The following is a 23,508-nucleotide window of genomic DNA, read 5'->3' as shown; positions in this document are numbered from 1 at the left end:
AGGAGGCCGCCAGTTTTCCTGTTCTGACTGCTGCCAAACCGCCGCGGTCAGAATGCCCTGCGGGGCACCGCCAGCCTGTTAGCGGTGCTCCCGCCGACCCCGGCCATCGGAATGACCCCCTATGATATGAATTGAATAAGGAGTTGTTCTGAAGATGGATAATTCAGATGTAACAGAAAGAAATAAATGAACACAATCAATAGATAAAATTGAATTAAAGAAAAACATGGACACTGATCAAGGAGAAAGTGATGTTTCTGCACATGCAGGTTTGTATGCCACTCTGGTTGATAAAGAATACAGCTTGGAGTGCAGGGTTAAAATAAGTCAGGGTTAGGTTCTATCACATTGTGCACCCAAACCATTATCCAGGAAGAAAAAACACATTACCTCAACAAAATATTAATTACATCAGTGGAGAGCATAGTGGAAGGACACGGGATGTGGGAACATCACCATAATTGCAGAAATATTGCCCATCTGTCAAGTAAATTAAAAATGAGCTTGCCTAACAAAGCAGGTATTGTTTCACAGTGTGCAGAGACGGCTAATGAGGTTCAGAGTACAGATGAGCATGTGTAGACCAAGGCTGAGAGTGTGCAAAGTGTGTCTGGGGAGATGGAGACAAAATGTTTGGGTTTCATGTTATGTCACTTTTATTTATTCAGTGCTTTATAAATGGAATGTCAATGTTGTAGCAAGATGGAGAACAGAATACTATGAGCAGATCCCTGTGCTACTCAATGACCCACCAAGTTCACAATAGACTGCAGAACCACAGGTGGTGTTATTTGAGAGTGACGAGTATTACAGAGATTTTCATCATGGACTCTGAAAATTGGGTTTTGAAATTCAACCTTTCTTATGTCTTGAATGTCCAATTTAGGTCTAAAAATCATCTGAGGTGGAAGTGGAAAAAGTGACGTTTTCTAGCTGAAAAGACAGTGCAGCTTAGTAGAATGCTCTATAAGCAAGATGTAAAGACTTGAGGCACATGCTCTTCTACGCAGGTCTGCAGAGTACGAGAAGGTGTTTAGTGTGGGAATGAAGATGTGTAGATGCAAACTGAAATGTTGTCAGGCTCAAAGCTAATTTTACAATATATAATACATGATATTGAATATGCTGTATTGCTGATACAGGTTCCTAAGCATCAACCCACTCAGCCAGTCACTCATCTTTTCCACCAACTACTCATTCACACAAACGCACAACCTCACACATTGATAAGCAATGTAACGTATACAAAGGGTAATTTCTTAACCTGATACAGAAATAATACAAAAAGGGAAAATGTTCTTGTTTTATCCTCAACCGTTAAAATTCACCTTTGAAATCAGCTTTCTGTTCACCATATCTTGTTTCCAGGGCATCACATAACGCTTGGGCATCAAAGGATGGCTTTTAGACATCCGTGGGAAATGAGCGTGCACTAACCTATAAAAAGAATGAGAGAAAGAACAGGTTAAACTTTTCTGTTACACATACTCCACAAAACAAAAGTCAAATGTAAGCATCAGTCCTTCTATCTAAGATAAGTTTCTGTCACATTATATTGCTTGATAAGATTTCTTCATGCTATTACGCACAAATGAACACGCTGTGTATGAAATGCAACTGCGAGACTCAAAAATCAGAACCACAAACCAATTTCTAGGAGTGAATATTTTTCCATAACTATATCATTTTGTAATGTCTGTTATCAAAAGTAAACAAATACCACCCCTCAAACTATAGCTAGGAAATATCTGGCTGCAGAATACATTTAGTATTTCATGGAGCGAAAGACGGGTAGACTACTTAAGACATAGAGCCTACGCTTCCACACAAGGAAAGCAAAATCTCAATCATGAGCAAGGTTATCCACTTAGGTTTCCTTCCTGTAAATAAATATGGCTTAGCAGAGAAGGCAAGGGCTCCATCATTATTAAAGCACAGGACAAAAAAACCCACACTGAAAAACCGGTTCTGACAAATTCCATTTCCTACAAATGTTTTTTCAGAGTGAGTGACATTTGCAAGGTGGTTAAATCTAAAATGGTGGGCACTCTTCAACAAGATACTTTGAGTGTCATCCATTTATTTTCTTTTTTTGTGCTTTTTGGGGATGAAGTGAATACCTACCCTAAATTTCACTGAGCAAACAAGTCTGACTTTTTCCAGGGTGTTTGGACACTGGTCTTCCTGTCTGTGCAGGGTCTCTATTTTAGATTGCACATTTTTAGTTTGGTATCTTTTTCTGATGGTGACATTTTACATGGTTTTAGACTCAAGTGATATAATACTGAGAAGACACTGTACATGCAGGCTATTCCTGGTAAGCGCTGGTGCCATGCAGTCTCTACACTTCGTCCAAGACTGGGCACATACAACATGATGCCTTTGTATCATGATAGTCCGTTGGAAATAGCTCAGAAGTTGCAGACAAATTATTACATCAGTTCTGCATCTCTGACACAGTGCAATATGAAAAGTGCTCTCACTGTATAAAATGCCTCTTTGTTACATTCAGCAGAGGAGCACTTCTGCAAGGATAATCACGGTGCACTGTGACCGAGATGCAGCCCAGCTGACTCTGACCTTCAATCTGCAAAGGACGATAGCCTGCACTACACCAGAGTGGCTTCCTGGCTTCCCGGTACATCTTACCCAGGTAAGGGGGGTTAGGCTATCCCAGCTGATATGGCAGAGGGTACTCCCAGTATGCTCTCAATAGTGTAGGTAGTGGCAGATAGGAGTGTAACAACGCAGTAAGATCATGGTTGAATTGTTTATCTTTTTTACCTTTCTCATAATTCTGGTTACCAGGCTTTATTTCATCTGCCTAATAATTGCAGCTCATACATTCTATACAAGAATATGATTGTTTCAATAAATGTTTAAAAATACATATTCGTATTTTCTTGTGTCTTACTTTGTGCATGCAAGCTAACAACAATGGGGTAGATCTGTTTCTATGATTTCCTTGGGAATCTGAGTAGTCATGTTCAAGGTTGCTGATACCATCGGGTACTCTGGTAAGTTTACGGGTTCATATTGGGCACTATGAACTAGCTAGGAATTGTGTCAACATTTTCTGTTGGTATATGTGGACTAAGGCCCATATTTATACTTTTTTAGCGCCGCATTTGTGCCGCTTTTTGACGCAAAAACAGTGCAAACTTACAAAATACATTTGTATTTTGCAAGTTTGAGCGAGGCGCTAAAAAAGTATAAATATGGGCCTAAGGGCCAGATGTAGCAAAGGTTTTTACCCATTCTGTGTCTATTGGAAAAAGTGTTCATACATATGGCCCTAAGTCCCTATATCCTGAAGTTTAGGTCGACCCGATACACAGTCCTACTTAATTTGTAGGAACTGTATTAACATTGTGCCACCACATTCAAGGTCAGGTACTTATTTAATGAGTCTCCTGAGTAGTTTTTACGTGTGCCAAAGAACCCCTTTGTACCTTTACACAGAGCTGTCCATGGTGTTTTGGATTAATCATCCTCAGCTTAATAGGAAACCCCTATTTTTGTCTGTAGGTTGTTCAAGCTTGAACTTTAAAAGTATTACCTCTCCTTGGCAAATGCAATTAACATTCCTGTTAATTATAGACATGCTGCTCCAGCACACTTATTGGCACAAGGACTTCCTCTTACGGGTGAAGATGTTACTTTCATGGCCAAGGCTCACAATGCATATGACTGAAAGGATTTTTATAGTTGGGTCAGTTTTCCTGTAGCAGATGCCACAACACAGACATTTCCGACTTACACTGAGGCTGCAGCCACTACTCAATACAGGCCTTATAATCAATTAGAACTAGCATTAACTTTTCAGGAACATTACAACTGGTTCCTTGGCACCCTCCCACATCCACTTCAAAATGTGAGACTAGGTCCCTGCTGAAACAGAGTCCAGAAATGTTCTTTAAAGACTTTATTGAAGAGAGAAAGCATCTACTTCCATCCAAAGGGGCACAGAGTGAATAACTGCCGACGAAGGAACATGGAATTCCCTGACATCATAAGCATACGATGTCATGAAGTTCCATGTTACACCAGAGGCTAAAGCCATTAATATCACAACAATTCTCCCCTCTTAAAACAAAAAGCTGAATTACACAAATTTAAATCTCAATATACTTAAAATTATAAAACAACAATAACTTATACTATAAAAACTAGGAAAATGTACATGCAAGAGATATAACAGTTATAAGAAAAGTTACACACTAATGCAAATATACCTAAAATAGTAATACATTTAATACACAACAAAATCTTGAAATATTTTTGGTTTCAAATATGCTCTCGCACTTCTTCTATATTTATTTCTTTCATTTTCATCTAACTCTTTCATCATTTTCTTAGCAGGTTGATTATCACTGAGTTGAGAATGCACTCTAGGATCTAGCGCAATGCGTGAAGTGCTCCACCAACTGCCATCAGACAATTTCACAGCATTCTTACGTATGTCACAAATTTGTTGTGAATCCTTAAACTTGGACATACCTTTCCTTGCCAAGACAGGGTTCTTCACTCTTACCCAATGAGCTACCTTTAACCTATCACTATTACAGTGACCACCACTCAACTTCCCTCTGCTCATATTATCGGAATTGCTTTTGCCTCTTGCCAAATTTCTTTCAAATTGCTCCTCACATGAAATGATTTTACTACCCAAAAGGGAGACAACTCAGTGGATGCTACCCTCCTTCTCATAAGTTCAAAAGGACTTTTGCCAGTAGCAACGTGTGGTTCGATAAGACCACATAAGTTAATTAATAGCTTTCTCTACAGACATATTATTCCTGTACGTGGCCTAAATACAATCACATAGAACACAATTAAAGCGTTCCAGCATTCCAATACTTTGTGGATGATAAAGAGGAGTCTTTATGTGTTTGATGCCACATTTGACTAGAAGCTGAAGCATTTCTGCTGAAAGAAATTGAACTCCGTTGTCCGTCAATATCTGCCCTGGAAACCCTTCATGGATAAAAACTTTCTTAAGACACCGAATTACGCTTTGTGTGGTAGGATATCTCACAGGTTCTAATTCAACCCATCTTGATAAATGATCAGTTATGACAACAAAATATCTCAAGTTAGGTGGTAATAAATGGTAAGGACCGAGAAAATCAATACCAATTTTTTACCAAGCTCTAGCTGGTGTGGAAACAAATGAGTCAGTAATCCCCTCCGTGAGTAAAACTTTGTCACTACTACTACTACATCTTGTGCAATTTTTCACATACTCATTGATTTCTCTATCCATTCTAGGCCACCAAAAGTCAGCTCTTAATTTTCTTTTAGTAATACTAGCACCTAAGTGACCAGAATGAGCCTTAACAATCAAGTCTTTCCTGGTACACTCTGGAGGAATAAGTTTGTTGCCTCTAACTAACTTATCTCCTGCAATGGATACCTCTTCAGAAACCTTCCAAAACGGTTGCAATTCTGTAGACAACTTCTTCTCCTTCGGCCAACCAGATTTAACCAAACTCATCACTTCACACAGCAACTTGTCACCCTTAACTAAGTTAATCCATGTTTCTTCACTCATCACAACTTCACTGCCAGTGACACACGCCACAAAACATTCTTCAATTTCCATCTCCGAATCTTGTTCTTCCTCATCTACAATAGGCAATCTCGACAAACAATTTGCTCTACAATTTTTTCCTCCAAGAATGTACTCTATGGAAAAATTGAATTCTAACAACTTAGCAGATAGTCTTGCAATACGAGCTGTGGACTGTTTCGTCTTCTTACCAGATAAGATTTCTACCAAAGGACGATGATCCGTTTTCAAAACAAAATGTCTGCCCCATAAATACTGCTTGAACTTTTCAATGCTCCACACACATGCCAAAAGTTATTTTTCAATTACAGAGTACTTACGCTCAAACTGCCACAAAGTTCTTGCAGCAAACCCTATAGTTCTCTCACTTCCCTCAACTGACAGCTGAGATAACACTGCACCCAAACCATACTCACAAGCATCCACTGTCACAATAGTGTTCCTCTCTTCAGAAAAAAGCTGTAAAGCTGGAGCTTTGACAATTTCTTGTTTGATCAACTCAAACATCTTGTTACACTCATTTGACCAAAGAAACATGGCATTCTTTTTTAACAGAGATCTGAAACATTCAATATTTTTAGCAAAGTCTCTCAAAAATTTGGCATAAAACTCACACAAACCAAGAAATGACAATAATTGTTCTTTTGTTTTTGGAGCAGGAGCTTCCAGAATGCTCTTTACCAAACCTGGTCTTGGTTTTATACCCTGTTCTGATAACACATGACCTAGATACTCGATTTCTCTAGTCTTGAAAGTACATTTACTTTCACTCAAAGTCACCCCTCTGCTTTCTAGCGTACTAAGTACACTTTCCAGAATTTTGTCATGAGCCGTTTTGGTATCAGAAAAGACCAAAATATAATCCTGAAACATAACCACATTGGGATTGTCTACGAACATGTCCGACATGAGTCTCTGAAAAACTGCAGCTGCAGATGCTAGGCCAAAAGGTAACCTGCAAAACTGAAAAGTTCCATCAGGAGTGATAAAAGCTCTTAAATGTCTGGACTCAACATCTAGTTCTCCTTGATGGTAAGCAGACTTTTAGTCGAGCTTTGTGAACCAACTAGAGAACCCTACTTTTGTAATTAAGTCATCAATCCTTGGTAAGGGGAAACTATCCACCTAAATTGCCTCATTAAGACTTCTTAAGTCCACACACATCCTAAGATCTCCTGTTCTTTCCTTAGCTAAAACAATGGGAGAGAGCCATAAAGTGGCTTCAACCTTCTCGATTATACCTTGCTCACACATATTTTTCAATAGTTTAGATAAATCTGTTCTTATGCTCAAAGGTACATTTCTCAATTTATGTTTCACAGGAACCACATTATGTTTCAGCTTAATCATGTGTGTGAAATTAGTTACTTTTCCTAGTTGTTCTTGAAATAACTTTTAAAATTTCTGCGAACATGTTGTTAATGCAGTCTGAACAGAATTCGCACTGCTTTTCTCAAAGGAAACAGGTTTGTCTCTTCCAGGTTTGATAATCAATTTGAATTCAGCTTGCTGAATCAAACCCAAAACATTGATACCCCTTTTTGCTACATAAACTTTTCCCTGGTTAAACTCACCCAGAATACCTAAAGATGCCCAGAAGTAACCAATCAAATCAATTTTGCTCCCTTCAAAAGCAACACTAGAGACATCAGGAGGTAACAGAGTTTTGTGGGCCCAAAATTCTTTAAACTTCTCTTGTGACACAATAGTGATACGCGCCCCAGTGTCCACCAACAGTTTAATCACCACTCCTTCTATTGTCACATCAATATTGGTATTGTTGTTTCCTTGACTACTAAGACATACTCATTGTTGTTATCAGCATTGTCCGTATCTTCGCTGGTCACACAACGAACATTGTTCTTCTTCACACTCATGCAGACCCTAGAGAAATGACCCAATTTACCACAGTTCCTACACGATTGACTTGCCGCTGGAGAATTTTTAAAAGCAGAAACATGAGCCAACGAACCACATCTGTAGCAAATAATCCTCTGATTAAACTTAAACTGATTAGTATTCTTCATACCTGAAGCTAAATCTTGTTTCCTATCAGAGCACACTTGTTTCTTATTATCAGTACACTGAACATTGGTCACCGCAGCAGAAATGGTAGTATTGGACAAGGATACTTCTAATTGCTTGGCATCTTCTAAAGAACATTCAATACTTTTCGCTATGTCAATAGCTTTATCTAATGAAGGATCTTTACATGTTAACAATTTCTCTTGAATCCTTTTAGAATGACATCTAGCAACTAGCTGATCTCTAATAAGCTGAGAAGTGAAATTCTCAAACTCACACTTGGCAGCTAAAACTCTCAGAGCTATAATATAAGTGTCAATGCTCTCATTAGGATTTTGTGACCTTATGAAGAATTTATACCTGTGAACAACAATGTTCTTCATTTTTATGAAATATTTGTCCAACTGAGCAATTGCCATTTCAAATTCATCCAGTTCTTCTTCTTCGCCCAATTCATAAGCAGGTAAATGATCAAAAATATTTTGTCCTTCAACGCCCAAATAGTAGTACATTAAACTTTTTTTTCTTTCAGGTCTGAACTTATGACCGTCAATGGCTCTTAAATAGGCTTTGAAAGAGCGTAACCACAGTTTCCATTCCAGAATGAGCTCCCCAGGATCTTGTAAAAAGGGTGCTGGAGGTGAAACATTCTGCATTATGTACTCACAGCCTGAGAAGAGAAAAAATGAGTCCAAAAATGAATTAAAAATAAAGAAATGGTTATAAGTATCCTGTACTCTATTGTTTAAAACAGTACAAGTCCACAGTACAGTACACTACTAAGATGGCCGACCTGTTGAAATAAAGCAGACTTCTGTTTCCAAAAAAAAAGAATTTTGTCAATCACATGAATTCAATCTCCTTCTTTCCTACTATCCCAAAGAAACATGGCCGAAAAATGAAGATAAGGCTGAAGTCCATCCTCTATTTCTCTTGAAGTCCTTCTTCTATTTTCTTTAGCAGCCGAGGACCTTCTTTGAATGTAAGGACACAAACTGCAAACACGCTGAAAGAGATTAGCACGCGTGCGGCGTTTAAAATACTTGAGGCACGCCCTGAGACAGTCTCAAGCTGCGGGCGATGGGCAGAAGAAACGCAGAAGAAATCCTCACGTGCATAAGCCACTGCGTGGTGTACTGCAGAACTGGAATTTCATGTGTGTGACGAGAAAATTGAGGTGAAGTTAAATAGGCGGCAGTGCGAGCGGAATGCTCGTTACAAAACAAAAAAACAAATCGCGCATCGAAAAAAAAAAAATGTGTGCTCCCAGTAACACGTCCTGGAACAAAAGCACTGAATACAAACGTAGACGCGCGATTACAATTACTGAAGCCACCTGTTAAGCTCTCACCAGAAGTATCCTTAGTAAAATGAAAGTGCAGATTAATGAAAACTGTGCTCCACCCGTTGTTCATCCTCGTTGTCACACTGTTGAAACAGAGTCCAGAAATGTTCTTTAAAGACTTTATTGAAGAGAGAAAGCATCTACTTCCATCCAAAGGGGCACAGAGTAAATAACTGCCGACGAAGGAACATGGAATTCCCTGACATTATAAGCATATGATGTCATGATGTTCCACGTTACTCCAAAGGCTAAAGCCATTAATATCACAACAGTCCCCTCAGTAATGATGGGGCAACCTGGCCAGTAGTTCTAGCAGGCTGTATACCCAAATCCAGCACCATTAAATGTTGGTGAACTCCGTACCCTGTATACAGGTCTGGTTAGACTATCTAGCTGTTTAACACAGTTTTTTTTTTTGAGTCCTCATTTACAACAAAAGACAGGAGAGGTCTTACCATGTCTCGACTCTTGTCAGGTCCCAGACACGAGAGTGGACACCTGAGATGCATCCTCCATCAAATGAAGTGAGGAGGTATGGGGGGGAAGAAAGTGAAAATTTGTTGCGTCTAAATTAATCATTGGACTCTTATCATAATCAACTGCAGAAAGATTGTCCCAAACATATCTACTCTGAAAAATTGATTCTATCAAAAGTCAAAAATTGTTCCCACATTGTCTGGCGTTTGAGCTGACCATTACTGCAATCAAGGTCAGAAATTCTCTTCACCGACAATAGCCAGTCGGTATGAGTTGGGGGGAAACTGGATATCCACTTAGCACATATTTCCCACTGTGCTATCAATATTAGATAAAAAGAAAGATGTCCAAAGGTATTGTCAATTTATCATGTATGTTTCCCCCAGGACCCTCATATAGCCCAAATACAGTCATTGGTAGATTAATTTCTGCTCATCCATCTATAATGAATAAAAACATCTTGCCCACATTTTCCCAAAATGTTTTTATTCCAGGACACCGCCACCAAAAATGTATGTCATCTACACCCTCTAAGCTGCACTTCGGGCAATTGCTCCTCTTTTGAAAACCTATTTTAGCTAACCTTCTGGAAGTCCAATAAACTCTGTACACCACGAACCAAAGTGTCTTCAAAGATGTTTGCCAAATACGAAGAAGGTTAAGTGCTGGAAAATCAGAATTCCACCCCTCTACGGGTGAAGGAAGAGAGGCATCCTCGGCCTGTATTAATACCCAATAGCATCTTGAAATTTCTTTCTTTAACCTCTGAGTGCCTATAATTTCACTTTCCCAATCTGTAACAAGCCTGACCTCGGGCTCTCCTTGTACCCAGGATTTAATTTGTATATATTTAAATCTGGATCATTTAGCATTTGTCATGTCAGATAAGAACTCCCATGAGATCGCAGAACCACTGGTATCTATTTGTCCCCATCCTACAATTCCTCCCTCTATCAGTGGAAAAGCTAAGGCTTCTTGTAAACATATCGGTTTACCGGGCAAATCCCAAATTGGGGTCAACTCACTATAATAAGGAATTCCTAACCTCGTTCTCAGTGCAAACCATGTCTTACAGGCGGTATTAAGAACTTCTAATCTTACTTTTTTGTAGTATCTGGGATGGCCAAATTTATAAAGAAAATATGTAGCCTGCTCCCAAAAGCTGCCTGTTATTGCCTGTAACCGGGGGGGGGTCCGTATTCTTTACAAAATAGTGGTCTAATGTTTTTCAAGTGGAATGCCCAGTAGTAAAGCTGAAAGTCTGGAAGTGCAATTCCTCCATCTAGCTTCTTTTTCCTCAATTTTTTCAAGGCTATTCTTGGATTTTTATATGCCCAAATGAAACTAACTACTTCCCCCTGCAATTTCCGTAACCAGTCAGCTTTAAAAAATAAGGGGAGAGTATTAAAAATGAACGTGAATTTTGGGAGTATCACCATTTTTATTAAGCTTGTTCTACCTAAAATAGAAAGTTGGAGATGCGACCATCGGGCAAAGAGCCTTTTATTTTCCCTAAAAAGATTTTAAAAATTCATGTGGGCCATCACTGCCAAGTTTTTTACCACTTTTACCCCAAGATAGCGAATTCCATCTTTCTCTAGCTTACTATCTTGTGGGTCATTCCAAGTCATCACCTCAGATTTATCGGTATTGACTAAATTGCCAGAAATTTCCCCAAACCCGGTTATAGTTTCAAAAAGTGCCGGGAATGAACTCTGAGGATCCTGCGTATAAACCAGGAGGTTATCTGCATATACGGCTTCCTTCAGGACCCATCCTTGACACTGAAAAGGTATTGTTCTATGATCTAATCTGATTGTCCTAGCCAAAGGTTCAATATATAGATTGAAGAGAAGGGGACATCCCTGTCATGTTCTTTGTTCAATTTTGAACTGTGGAGATAAGGAGCCATTAATCAGAACCCTAGCTATATGTACTTTATAAATAGCTTTAATTGCCTTAAGAAAATTGTCTCCTAAGTTATTATGTTCCATCACTACCTGCAAAAAACGCCAAATCACCCGATCAAATGCTTTTGCAGCATCAATTGTTAAAATGGTGAGAGGCGTATTAGTAACAGTAGAAATGTCAATTGCAGAGACTAAATCATGGGCCAAATCACTTAAGTGACGGTTTTTCCTAAAACCTTTCTGGTTGTTATGTACCAGATCACAAATCACCTTGTCTAGTCTCCTGGCAAGTACTTGTGTAAAAATGTTATAAACGTTACTAATCAGTGAGATGGGCCTGTACGACTCACATCTCCTAACATCTTTCTGCAGTTTTAATATTAAAGTTATAATGGCTTAATTCCATGAAAACGGAACCGAGTTAGACCCTATGAATATCAAATTCATCAATTGAGTTAAAACTGGCACAAGCTCTTTTTTTTAGAAGTTTATATAATTCAGCCACAATCCCATCTGGGCCCAGGGCCTTCCCTTTTTTTAAACCGGTAATAACATTTTCTACCTCCCCGCATTGGAAACATTGATTAAAGGCCTGATCCTTGTCTGGTTCTAGCCTGGGGAGGGTGTTCCCCCTCCACCCCAAACCAGTTTTCGATCACCTCCATCGACGCCACAGTGTCTTCCTTATATAGTTCTGAGAAGAATTTAACAAATGCTCCTTCAGTATCATGATCTTCTGAGAACACCCTACCCGACCCATCCATCATACTTTTAATAATATTTCTAGTATTGTCAGACCTGGTTTTCCAAGCTAATAGCCTTGCACATCCTTCTCCATACTCAAAATGCACGAGTCTACTGGCTTCCCATTTGCTTCTTACAACTGATTCCAGGAAAGCCTCAAGTGAGTTTTTAGCTTCCTGAATACGATGTTGTAAGTCAACCTGCGTTGTTGTATCCTTAGAGGTGTCCATCCGAGCTTGAAATTTGAAGAGGTTACCCTCCAAGGTCTCTATTATAGCTTTAGTTCTCTTAGTCCTATAAGCTGCATAGCTAATCGGTTTCCCGCGAATAAAAGCCTTATATGCTTCCCAAACTGTGGTTATCAATGCTGAGCCCAAATTAATCTAAAAAAAAGTCCTTGGAATCCCTTCTCAACAGTTGTATAATCTCTTCCTCCCCCAGAAGACATCTATCTAGTGTCCATATGGAATATGCACGTGGGCAGTGAGAACTACATCCAGCTGAACAGCAGAGTGATCTGAAAGGTGACATGGCTGGTGAGAAATGCCCGCTAGTTTGTTCCTGAATTCTCACATCTATCAGAAAAAAACCAATTCTAGAGGCATGACCATATTTTTTGTTCCAAAAAATAAACTCCTTGGTCTGCCCCATTTTAATTTGCCAGGGGTCAAACAAGCCAACATTCTTTATTATGTTGTGCAGACAGTTCCTCATTTTAATTGTGCTAACAGTTGGTCTAGGGGTAGATCTGTCTAGAGTGGGATTGAGCAGAACATTTAAGTCCCCTCCAACTATTATCTGGTTCTTGGCTCTGTCTGACAATTGCACATATAAATCAATAAGTGGACCAGGGTCATCCACATTGGGTCCGTAATAAGAGACCAGAGTGTACCCAACCCCATCTAGCTTAATATTCACCAATACCCATCTCCCTCTAGGGTCAGCATTCACATCTGTCAAATTACCTTGAATCCCATTTTTCACAATAGTTGCTACCCCTTTCACGTTGCAAGATTGTTGAGTACAGGCAAACTTAGAAATCCATTTTTGTGTCTTAAGAATATTCATCCACTCCTCATATCTTAAATGTGTCTCCTGCAGGAGAAAAATATGGCTGACAGATAATCTTAAAAATTAAAAGATTCTCTTTCTCCTGCTGCATACTCTGAGACCATTTACATCCCAGGTAAGAATTTTAAGATTAGACATAACGTCGGACCCCGTCATCCTGTTCTGATACAAACCGCTGCCTCCTGTCTAACCCAGAAATTAATTTAATGTGTGAGGACTCTTTTTTTTCTTCTTTTTCATCCCATCTGCTCCTCACCAAGTGAAAATTTAACCAAATCATTTTGCTGCGTGACACCTCAAAACTACCCATCCCTTGACCTCCCCTGGGGAACCCTCCTATTAACCATAATGGGTGGATCATCCTACCCCTGAGCCCTGCTGTTCCAGAGCCCGCTAACTCTCCTTTTTTATCTCTTCAATTAGTGCTATAACTTGAGGATCTCTCATATTGTGCATTTTATTCCTCTGCATTACCCTCAGGGTAGCCGGAAACTTCAGCTGTGGAGTGGCACCTAAGGTTTTAAGAGCCTGCATGTGCGTCCCCAGCTTCCATCGTTGGTCTTGCGTTGCCCTAGACATATCTGACCTTATTTAAAAAGACCAACCGTCATGCTTAAAGCCCTGTACTTTGAGAGCCTCTGTAAGAATCTGCTCCTTCATTCGGTAGGAGGCAAAGTTAACCAAAACCTTCCTGGGTTTATCTCTGTTGGGATTCCTCCTGAAAGGATCCCGATGGACTCTCTGTATTTCCGAGTCGAGGTCAATGGTGGCTACCGTGGGAATATGTTCTTTAATTAAGGCTATATAAAGGGCTTTAATACTGTCTCCTTCCACTCCCTCCGGAATATTAAAGAGCCTAAGGTTATTCCACCTACAATGGTTCTCCAAGGATTCTACTTTATCTCTCAAGTCTTTCTCATTTTGTTTTAAGGTGTGAAGTTCTTGCCTATTAGCCTCCGCCTCGATCTGTAGCACCCCAATAGTGGACTCCATAGCCCCTAACCTCTCCATCTGATTAGTAATTTTAGCATCAAGACTATCGCAGAGTCCTTGGATTTTAACCTGATTAGACTCAGATATAGCAAACTTGTCTCTCATCTCTTGCAATATAGATTGAAGTAAAGAGTCCATGCAAGTTATGCTACTACGTGCAACCTCCATCTCCTGTGATAATGTGAAATCCCCCTGGCATAGTTTGCCCTGTTTCTTGAGTGACTAAACTCTGTAGTGGGTCCGACGGAGTAGATACTTCTTCTGCTGTAGTAGCGTCCATATTTGCTAGAGGGGTAAACATGTTCTGTTGAATGGGTGGGTCAATCTGCTCCTGTACCTTAAAAAAAGAACCTGAGTGAGGGAGTGATTTTAGTTTTCTTAGTGGCAAGTTTCGCAGTATCTCCTATTTCTCTATTGTTTTTAGTTAGTGGGGCTTTATTATTTTGGAAGGGTGCCCCCCTTTGCAGAGTGTTGCTGATATTGCTAATAAATTGGGGGCTTATATTTAATAGCGCGCTTGTTCTTGGGCCCAATATCTACCAGTGAGTTAGATGTAGCTGGCGAGGGGCCCAAATGGTCCAAACCGGGCCTAGAAAGGAATAATTTCTACCCCTGCTGCCATGCCCTGGCCCCAGGCCTCAATGGATGTCTGGGGATCATGCAGGATTGTCCCCCCGGGGTGACCTGGCTGATACTGGTGAAATCTCTGATGGAAATGGGCTCTAATGGCAGCCCCCTGCCTAGCTTCTGCTCCAGCTGGGAAAATGCAAGAGGAGAGCCTGTGCTGACTCGCCTCCAACCGCCCCGGTAGTGTAGCCTGGCCACCGCCCCTCTATTCCGGCGAATCGACCAGGCTATCTGGAGGCAACGTGTTGAAGACGATGACGGGGAGAGGCGTAGCGCCGTCCCAGCCCACCTGGGGGGATCCCTTTGCCATGGGGCGCACATCCGGCACGGTCGTTCTCAAGCGCGTCGATGAGCCGCAGGAGAGGTAGGAGAGCCTCTGATTCACAGGTGGCAAGAGGGCAGGGACTTGTGGTCAGCGCAGCTAGCAGGCCGCCATGTTCCCTGTTCACGGACGGTGTGTACTTCCAACGCAGTTTGTTATGTGTACAATAACTGCCCCAGCAAGGGCTGTTGAAGATGTGCAGCTACAGTTAGCTGTGCCTGTAATTAGTTCTGTCCCTATTAACATGATTATGGGTAAGGTTCCTACCAGGCAGCAGGATATTCCATTTTGGATTACACATAAAACAAACTAGGTTGAAGCCGTGTTTCCCCGTACTGGACCCCAAGATAAACAGAAAATTCTCACAATGTGTCTACCACTTTGTATAGTTCCCCCTATAGAAAACTGTGCCACCTGGAGCATCGTCTTTGCTGTCACATATACCATAAAACAAAGTACACCGTCTATTGCAATTTTGCATTAAGTATTAACAAAGATTCAAAATGAATGTCCCTGCCCTGGACTTGGGGATGAAATTAATTGTCAACTTTGCCACCATTTCCTCAATTATTTTAAGTGATATTAAAGGGGAGGCAGCAGCGCTGGCAGTACGTCAACGCCTTGTGCAGGTTACGGCTGTGGACAAAGAGCCCAAATTACCAAAATTTATTGCAGACACTCACACATCTGAAAGTTGAGAACATCTTCGAGCCAGGCCTAATAAACTGCAGGTTAAAGGAAACTCTGAAGTAGATTATATCGAGCAGCTACCTGAGTCTTATTGAAAATGCTGGGACAAACAAAACAATAAGGATGAAATGAAAACACAGGAGGATCTCCACAACTGAAGCCCACTGAAAAGCGTTATAATTTATGTAACTGTGATACACTTAAACAGCCTAATAGCTATCAGTACGCTAATGTACGTCCTTCTTGTTCCTTTCAGGACTCAAACGGCAAATGCTTGGACAGAGGGGGGCAGAACAAACACAGAAATGAAGAGTATATGACTGAAAGCTGAATTACATCGCTCATCTGACATCGTCATATAAAAGGAAGAGAAACTTCCTCAACAAAAACCCCAGTTTCAAATGAAGAAGGTGCCAGATATTTCAGCTAAATATGCCACACATATTGGGAATGCTCCTTCAGAACAAGACGTGGGCACTAACACTGCCTGATAGTTCTATGAATTCTTCAAGAGTTTTTGGTTGTGAGAGCAACTAGTGTATTTGATTAAGTTGAAACACCAGATCGGCAAGTGAACCCTAGGGACAGACCTTACTATTTGGGCATCTAAATTAAGGGTGATACATTGCATACTATTAAAGTAATTTTCTGGGAAAATTGAACATACACCTATGACATTCTCTTGGCTGAGGTATATTGGCTGTCTGAGTTTGTTCAGTTAAACAGGCATATGCCAAAGACTGGGCTCCTGCACAAGCCCCACATTATACCATAATCATTTAGGTTGGGATAAGAGTTTCCCCCTACCAAATAATACCTAAATGCTCAGCCCACAAGTGCAACCACAATACACAATTAAACATGAAACAAAGGCTCCCATGAGAGGAATCCTTTCACAAGTACAGTATCAGGGCATCATTTAGCCCTGCGTAACTCCCATTGAATAATCATTTTTTCCTGTGATGAAACCAGATCATTCCTATTGCATAGACTTAGACTATAGACATTTAAACAGTCATCCACGTACCTTTGCAACTGAAAATTGACACAGTACTGATTTAATGAACAATATAGCCCACAAAAAACATAAAACAACACTGGACATTTCAAATGTATTTTTCTGCCAAAACATAGCACCTGAAAGCAGAGATCTAACAGCATTCAGCACCCTGAGAATTCAGAGAAAATTATGTCGACTCCTACATGGGTAAAAGAAAAGTCCAGGATTGTTTGCTGCCCGAGTAACATCAATTTTACAAGAAACTTACTTGGATGCACTGTTTTATGTTGATGATATATATCTCATGGACAATGACTTGAACACACACTTAGAGTAGATCGCGCAGTCTTGAGATTTGCTGAATATGGCTACAAATTCATTTTTCAAAAATCAAAGATTTCCTTTCTCAGTGTCCAGTTTTTGTGATACGAGTGGTCAAATGAAGGCAAAATCCTTGCACCACATTCCTTTGGAGAATTCACTCTTTTACAGTCACCAAACCCAATAAAAACCTACAATCACTCTTAGGCTTTCTGAACTTTGGCAGAACAAACATACCAGATTATGCACAACAGGTGAAACTGTTGTATTATTTAATTTGTCCTGACTTTGCCAGTACATACTGAACTCCAGAACACACACAAGTTCTCAGAACACTGCAAGCTAACATGCTTGCATCCACACACATACATACTTGTGTCAACACAACTAACTTAGTGAGGTGCATAATTGCAGGATCCACTGGCTATACATACAGGGAGTGCAGAATTATTAGGCAAATGAGTATTTTGACCACATCATCCTCTTTATGCATGTTGTCTTACTCCAAGCTGTATAGGCTCGAAAGCCTACTACCAATTAAGCATATTAGGTGATGTGCATCTCTGTAATGAGAAGTGGTGTGGTCTAATGACATCAACACCCTATATCAGGTGTGCATAATTATTAGGCAACTTCCTTTCCTTTGGCAAAATGGGTCAAAAGAAGGACTTGACAGGCTCAGAAAAGTCAAAAATAGTGAGATATCTTGCAGAGGGATGCAGCACTCTTAAAATTGCAAAGCTTCTGAAGCGTGATCATCGAACAATCAAGAGTTTCATTCAAAATAGTCAACAGGGTCGCAAGAAGCGTGTGGAAAAACCAAGGCGCAAAATAACTGCCCATGAACTGAGAAAAGTCAAGCGTGCAGCTGCCACGATGCCACTTGCCACCAGTTTGGCCATATTTCAGAGCTGCAACATCACTGGAGTGCCCAAAAGCACAAGGTGTGCAATACTCAGAGACATGGCCAAGGTAAGAAAGGCTGAAAGACGACCACCACTGAACAAGACACACAAGCAGAAACGTCAAGACTGGGCCAAGAAATATCTCAAGACTGATTTTTCTAAGGTTTTATGGACTGATGAAATGAGAGTGAGTCTTGATGGGCCAGATGGATGGGCCCGTGGCTGGATTGGTAAAGGGCAGAGAGCTCCAGTCCGACTCAGACGCCAGCAAGGTGGAGGTGGAGTACTGGTTTGGGCTGGTATCATCAAAGATGAGCTTGTGGGGCCTTTTCGGGTTGAGGATGGAGTCAAGCTCAACTCCCAGTCCTACTGCCAGTTCCTGGAAGACACCTTCTTCAAGCAGTGGTACAGGAAGAAGTCTGCATCCTTCAAGAAAAACATGATTTTCATGCAGGACAATGCTCCATCACACGCGTCCAAGTACTCCACAGCGTGGCTGGCAAGAAAGGGTATAAAAGAAGGAAATCTAATGACATGGCCTCCTTGTTCACCTGATCTGAACCCCATTGAGAACCTGTGGTCCATCATCAAATGTGAGATTTACAAGGAGGGAAAACAGTACACCTCTCTGAACAGTGTCTGGGAGGCTGTGGTTGCTGCTGCACGCAATGTTGATGGTGAACAGATCAAAACACTGACAGAATCCATGGATGGCAGGCTTTTGAGTGTCCTTGCAAAGAAAGGTGGCTATATTGGTCACTGATTTGTTTTTGTTTTGTTTTTGAATGTCAGAAATGTATATTTGTGAATGTTGAGATGTTATATTGGTTTCACTGGTAATAATAAATAATTGAAATGGGTATATATTTTTTTTTGTTAAGTTGCCTAATAATTATGCACAGTAATAGTCACCTGCACACACAGATATCCCCCTAACATAGCTAAAACTAAAAACAAACTAAAAACTACTTCCAAAAATATTCAGCTTTGATATTAATGAGTTTTTTGGGTTCATTGAGAACATGGTTGTTGTTCAATAATAAAATTAATCCTCAAAAATACAACTTGCCTAATAATTCTGCACTCCCTGTATGTCACCATCAGTGATGGTGATACAGTGCTGATTGCATATAAATTGCATATATATTCCAATGCTGAAATGCGTTTTGCATTGACTGAAAAAATACTGACTGCAGCCCGGACAGCTGTTATATTAGAAATACCACTGGCTCAGAGGAAAAGCATAATTGTTGTAACCACCATTCCAGTCTTAGGTGCGGACACCAAGGACAGGGTTCCTAAAGCGAAAGCATTACACCCAAGATGGTTAGAGTGGGCCAGTTCCTCAACAGCTACTAATGCAGAACATAGGGCTGATTACGAGTTTGGCGGGCTGACCGACAATGGGCTGGCAGAGCGGACCACCACTATACAAGTCTGACGGTCGTACAAATAGAAGACCGCCAGCAGTATGCCACCAGTGCGAGGCAGCATAGAACGCCGCAGTCTCCTGGAAGCACAAACAGGCAGGTGGAGACCATGTTTCCACCGGACCTATTACAAGGTTGCACACCGCCAATGTGACCATGGCGGTCCAGCCACCACCTACAAGCTGGCGGAAACAGACAAAACAAAGAGAAACACTCACTTGCAGACAGCCATACACATCCGGAACCGCCATAGATCCCTTCGCAAACATCATTCCACTGCTCCTGGTCGCCGAAAGACAACAAAATCAACACCGACGTGGACGACAGCAACCGTAAGTACACATAGCTATCTCTAAAATCATCCCTTTAAAAACAGCACGCCACAGCGGCAAACACATTAAAAGGGGGGGACGCCAAGGGGAGCAGCTAAATTTATAATTTGACATACACACACTCACATACTGCAACACAGACACCCACACATCCACAACACGTACACTTCAGCTAGCACACACACACTGCATGGCAACCCTAGATATTTACACATGGCTACACAACACAGGCTTAGGGACACTGAAGGCCACACAACATTCACACACACAGCAACAACACAACTACTGCACATATACAAATGCATTCCACACACTAACACCCAACACTGGCCAAGGACTGTCCCACATTCCTACACACACACACATATACATCCATGTATCACAGCATACACACACCACCACCATCAAACAACCCTGCATTGGATCATAACACACACACATGTGGACATCACACACATACACACATAGCACAAGGGAAGCACAATGCCATGCACAATACACAGAGAGACAAATAGACAAAAGAGACAAAGCGCACCACAACAACAATACGTGCAGAGCTGGGATGTGAACATCAGGACCATACATGGGAGGAGGCTGCACATATCCTGTTGAACATGGCCTCAAACAACATGTACACAGGAATTGTCCCTAATTGGATCTCAGGGACAAGCAATACCAAAACTAATTGCCATGCACAGACACACAACGGGGAAGGGCAAGTCAACAAAGCACAGACAACTCAAACTCCATGGGACATACCCCTAACCCAACCAGCTGCTAGGGACCCACACCTAAATGGACACAAGCACACTGAAATACAAAGCAAACTATAACAACTCAACACACTCCATGTCTGCACTGATAAAACTCAAGAAAACACACACCACATGTGGAAAATCGCCATATCAGGGGGACAGGTCCAACACCATACATGCCCAAATCACACAACACAAAAAGAAACATACCACAACAAACACAACACAATGCCATGACACCAACATTGCATTTACACACACACATACCCATCACACAACAGGCACCCTTCCCTTGGGGGACAACAGCACTGCACACAAACTCACATACTGCAAAAAAACAACATAGAGCAGCAAGCAGACCAAACACACACAAATACAGGCACACAACCAATGTCTGCCAGGAACAACAGAAAGCTAAGGAAGGAAATGCGGGACAAATGTGTTTATTGAAATGTAATTTGGGGAAATAAAGTCCAAGGCCTTATGGCCAGTCCAAGCATGTTGCCTAAAAGGCACTGTGTTTGGCCCTTACTTGACTCCTGACTGCCATGTAACCTCCACAGGTAGGGGCATCAAGGGGGTAGGCAGGCACCTCAGGGATTATCTGGTGAGGGGCTCGGGGGGCTGGGCTTGGTGCTGGCTTGGGAGGGGGGATCCTTCTTAGGAGATGTGGGCTTCTTCTTGGTGAGGGGAGGGGCATGGGTGCTTGCAGGAGGGGCAGGGGAAGCCTTGGAGGTGGAAGGGATGGCCTTGGAGAGGGTTGAGGTCCTTTTGGGTGTGTCACAGGGGGGCGAACAGGGGTAAGGCCAAGGTCACACAGGAAAAGTTTCTTTGACACACGGGGACGGGAATCAGGGAGTTGGGATTTGGAGGCTGAGGGAGTGGTTGATGTGTAGAAGTGGATGTCTTGGGTGCTTGATTGATGGATGTGTGCTTGTGTGTGGTGGGTGTCTGTGAAGGTGTTTATATGTCTTGGGCTGAGAGGGGTAGAGATGAAGGGGATGCTCTTGTCTGTTGGGTGGTGACTGCATGTATGGTGGATGTGCTGAATGTAGGTTTGTGTGTGGTAGTGGTGTCTGCAGGTGTGGTGACTGGGATGGATGTTTGAGGGTCTACTGGGGTGGTGCCTGTGGGTAGGATGGGTGTGGTAGCTGTATCAGTAACTGCTGTGGTGGTGTCTGTAGGTAAGAAAGATGTGTGTGTGATGCAGGGGGTGTCAGAGCAAGTCGTGACTGTTGCTGTGTCTGCGGGTGGATGTTGCTTGAGTGCGTGCCGGCGTGTCTTGTGGTGTTTGTGTTTTTGTGCGCTACCATTGTCTCTTGAGGTGGATGCATGCAAGTCTGTCTATGTGCATTGGGTATGTTGGGGAAGGGGGGATTTGGACTGGGAAAAGGAAGGTGGAGGGGAGACGGAAGATAAGGGGTGGCTGGTTGTCATCAGTGTGGGAGCCAGAGCCTGAAAAAATCTCTGTAGGCCAGTCATTGCACCATGAATGCCCTCCAGGAACGCGTTGCTCTGCTGGACTATGTTGCCAGTCCCTCTGTGGCATTCACAATGGCAAACAGACCCACATAGATGATTCTCAGGAAGTCAATAGCCCCCTCACTGATTGCAGCAGGGGTAATAGGGGCTGGGGCAGAGATGCTTGCGGCAAAGAAGACGCCCACCCTCTTGGGTGAGTGGGCACAGCCAACTGGGTGGAGAGCAACACGCAGGGTGGTGATAAATAGGGGTGGTAGACAAGGATGGTACTGGGGGGTCCCCAATAGGTCCGCCGCCACTACAGAATGATCACTGAAGGAGGAATCTGAGGATGATGATGCAGATCCATTCTCTCCCGTGGCACTCCCCTCGCCCTCCGGGCCACCGGGTCCCTCTGTGTAGGTGGTTTCTTGACCCAAGGTTCCGTGGCCAGATACTTCCCCACTCAGCTTGGCCCAGTCTCCTGCACCTGCCGATGCTGATGCCAAAGGAAAGCTAAGTAGGGTCGTAACATAGACATGAAAACACTTTAATCACAACTCTGAGAGACAAAATATACCATCATGTCAAGTGGCTCCCCGCATGAAGTACCGGCAAAGTGGCACCATCATGTGCCAATACAAAACCATGCATGTCATCTGGAAGTACAAAAGTAACATATGAGCAAATCTAGATCTCAAACAACTACAATAGCATGGATGAAGGTTTTCCTGGCAGCCCCAGCTGCTACCACCTCACAGACAGGTTTCTGCCCTTCTGGGGATCGAGCAGCTCAATCCCAGGAAGGCAGAACAATGCATTTCCTTTAGGAGAGGGGTATTACACCCTCTCCCATTGGAAATAGGTGTTACAGGAATGGGAGGGGTATCCTCCCAGAGCCTCTGGGAATGCTTTGAAGGGCACAAATGGTGCCCTCCTGGCATAATTCAGTCTACACCGGTTCAGGACCCCCATTCCCTGCTCTGGCCCAAAACTGAACAAAGGAAAGGGGAGTGACCACTCCCCTGTCCATCACCACCCCAGGGGTGGTGCCCAGAGCTCTTCCAGAGTGTCCCTGGCATTAGTCATCTTGTATTCCTAAGGTGAGGGGACCCTCTGGAGCATCTGAGTGGCCAATGCCAGCAGGTGACGTCAGAGACCCCTCCTCATAGGTGCATACCTGGTTAGGTAGCCAATCCCCCTCTCAGGGCAAGACTCCACTAGGACTCCTCTGCATCCTCTGCTTCAGCTTCTGACTGTCGGATCACCCGAAGACTGCTCCAGGAACACTGTAACTGCAACAAAGTATCCAAGAGGCTACTGTGACCCTGCAATTTCAGCTCCTGCCAGCAACTGCAAAAGTTTCCAGGTTGTGCACACTCTGAGGACTGTCTGTCTTCATTCTGCACCAGAAGGACAGAAGGAATCTCCAGTGGAGTAATGCAGTCACTTCCCTGCTTTAGCAGGCACCTCTCTGCAATGACAACCGGTATCCTGGGACTCCTCTCCTGTCAACGAGCGTGATCCC

At 42.3% G+C, this 23,508-nt stretch overlaps 1 protein-coding gene across 1 annotated transcript in view; it reads right to left on the bottom strand.

The window, feature by feature from the left end:
- The window catches only part of SPMIP10 (sperm microtubule inner protein 10), a 124,237-nt gene that overhangs the window by 49,777 nt on the left and 50,952 nt on the right, over positions 1 to 23,508 (bottom strand). The window contains exon 2 of the mRNA XM_069227254.1: positions 1,329 to 1,437. Coding sequence (XP_069083355.1) covers positions 1,329 to 1,437 — 109 coding nt within the window. The remainder of the gene's footprint in view (positions 1 to 1,328; positions 1,438 to 23,508) is intronic.

This window comes from Pleurodeles waltl, chromosome 1_1 (genome assembly GCF_031143425.1).
Source record: "Pleurodeles waltl isolate 20211129_DDA chromosome 1_1, aPleWal1.hap1.20221129, whole genome shotgun sequence".
In the NCBI taxonomy this organism is placed as follows: Eukaryota; Metazoa; Chordata; class Amphibia; order Caudata; family Salamandridae; genus Pleurodeles; species Pleurodeles waltl.
This window is presented reverse-complemented; position numbering and strand designations above follow the sequence as displayed.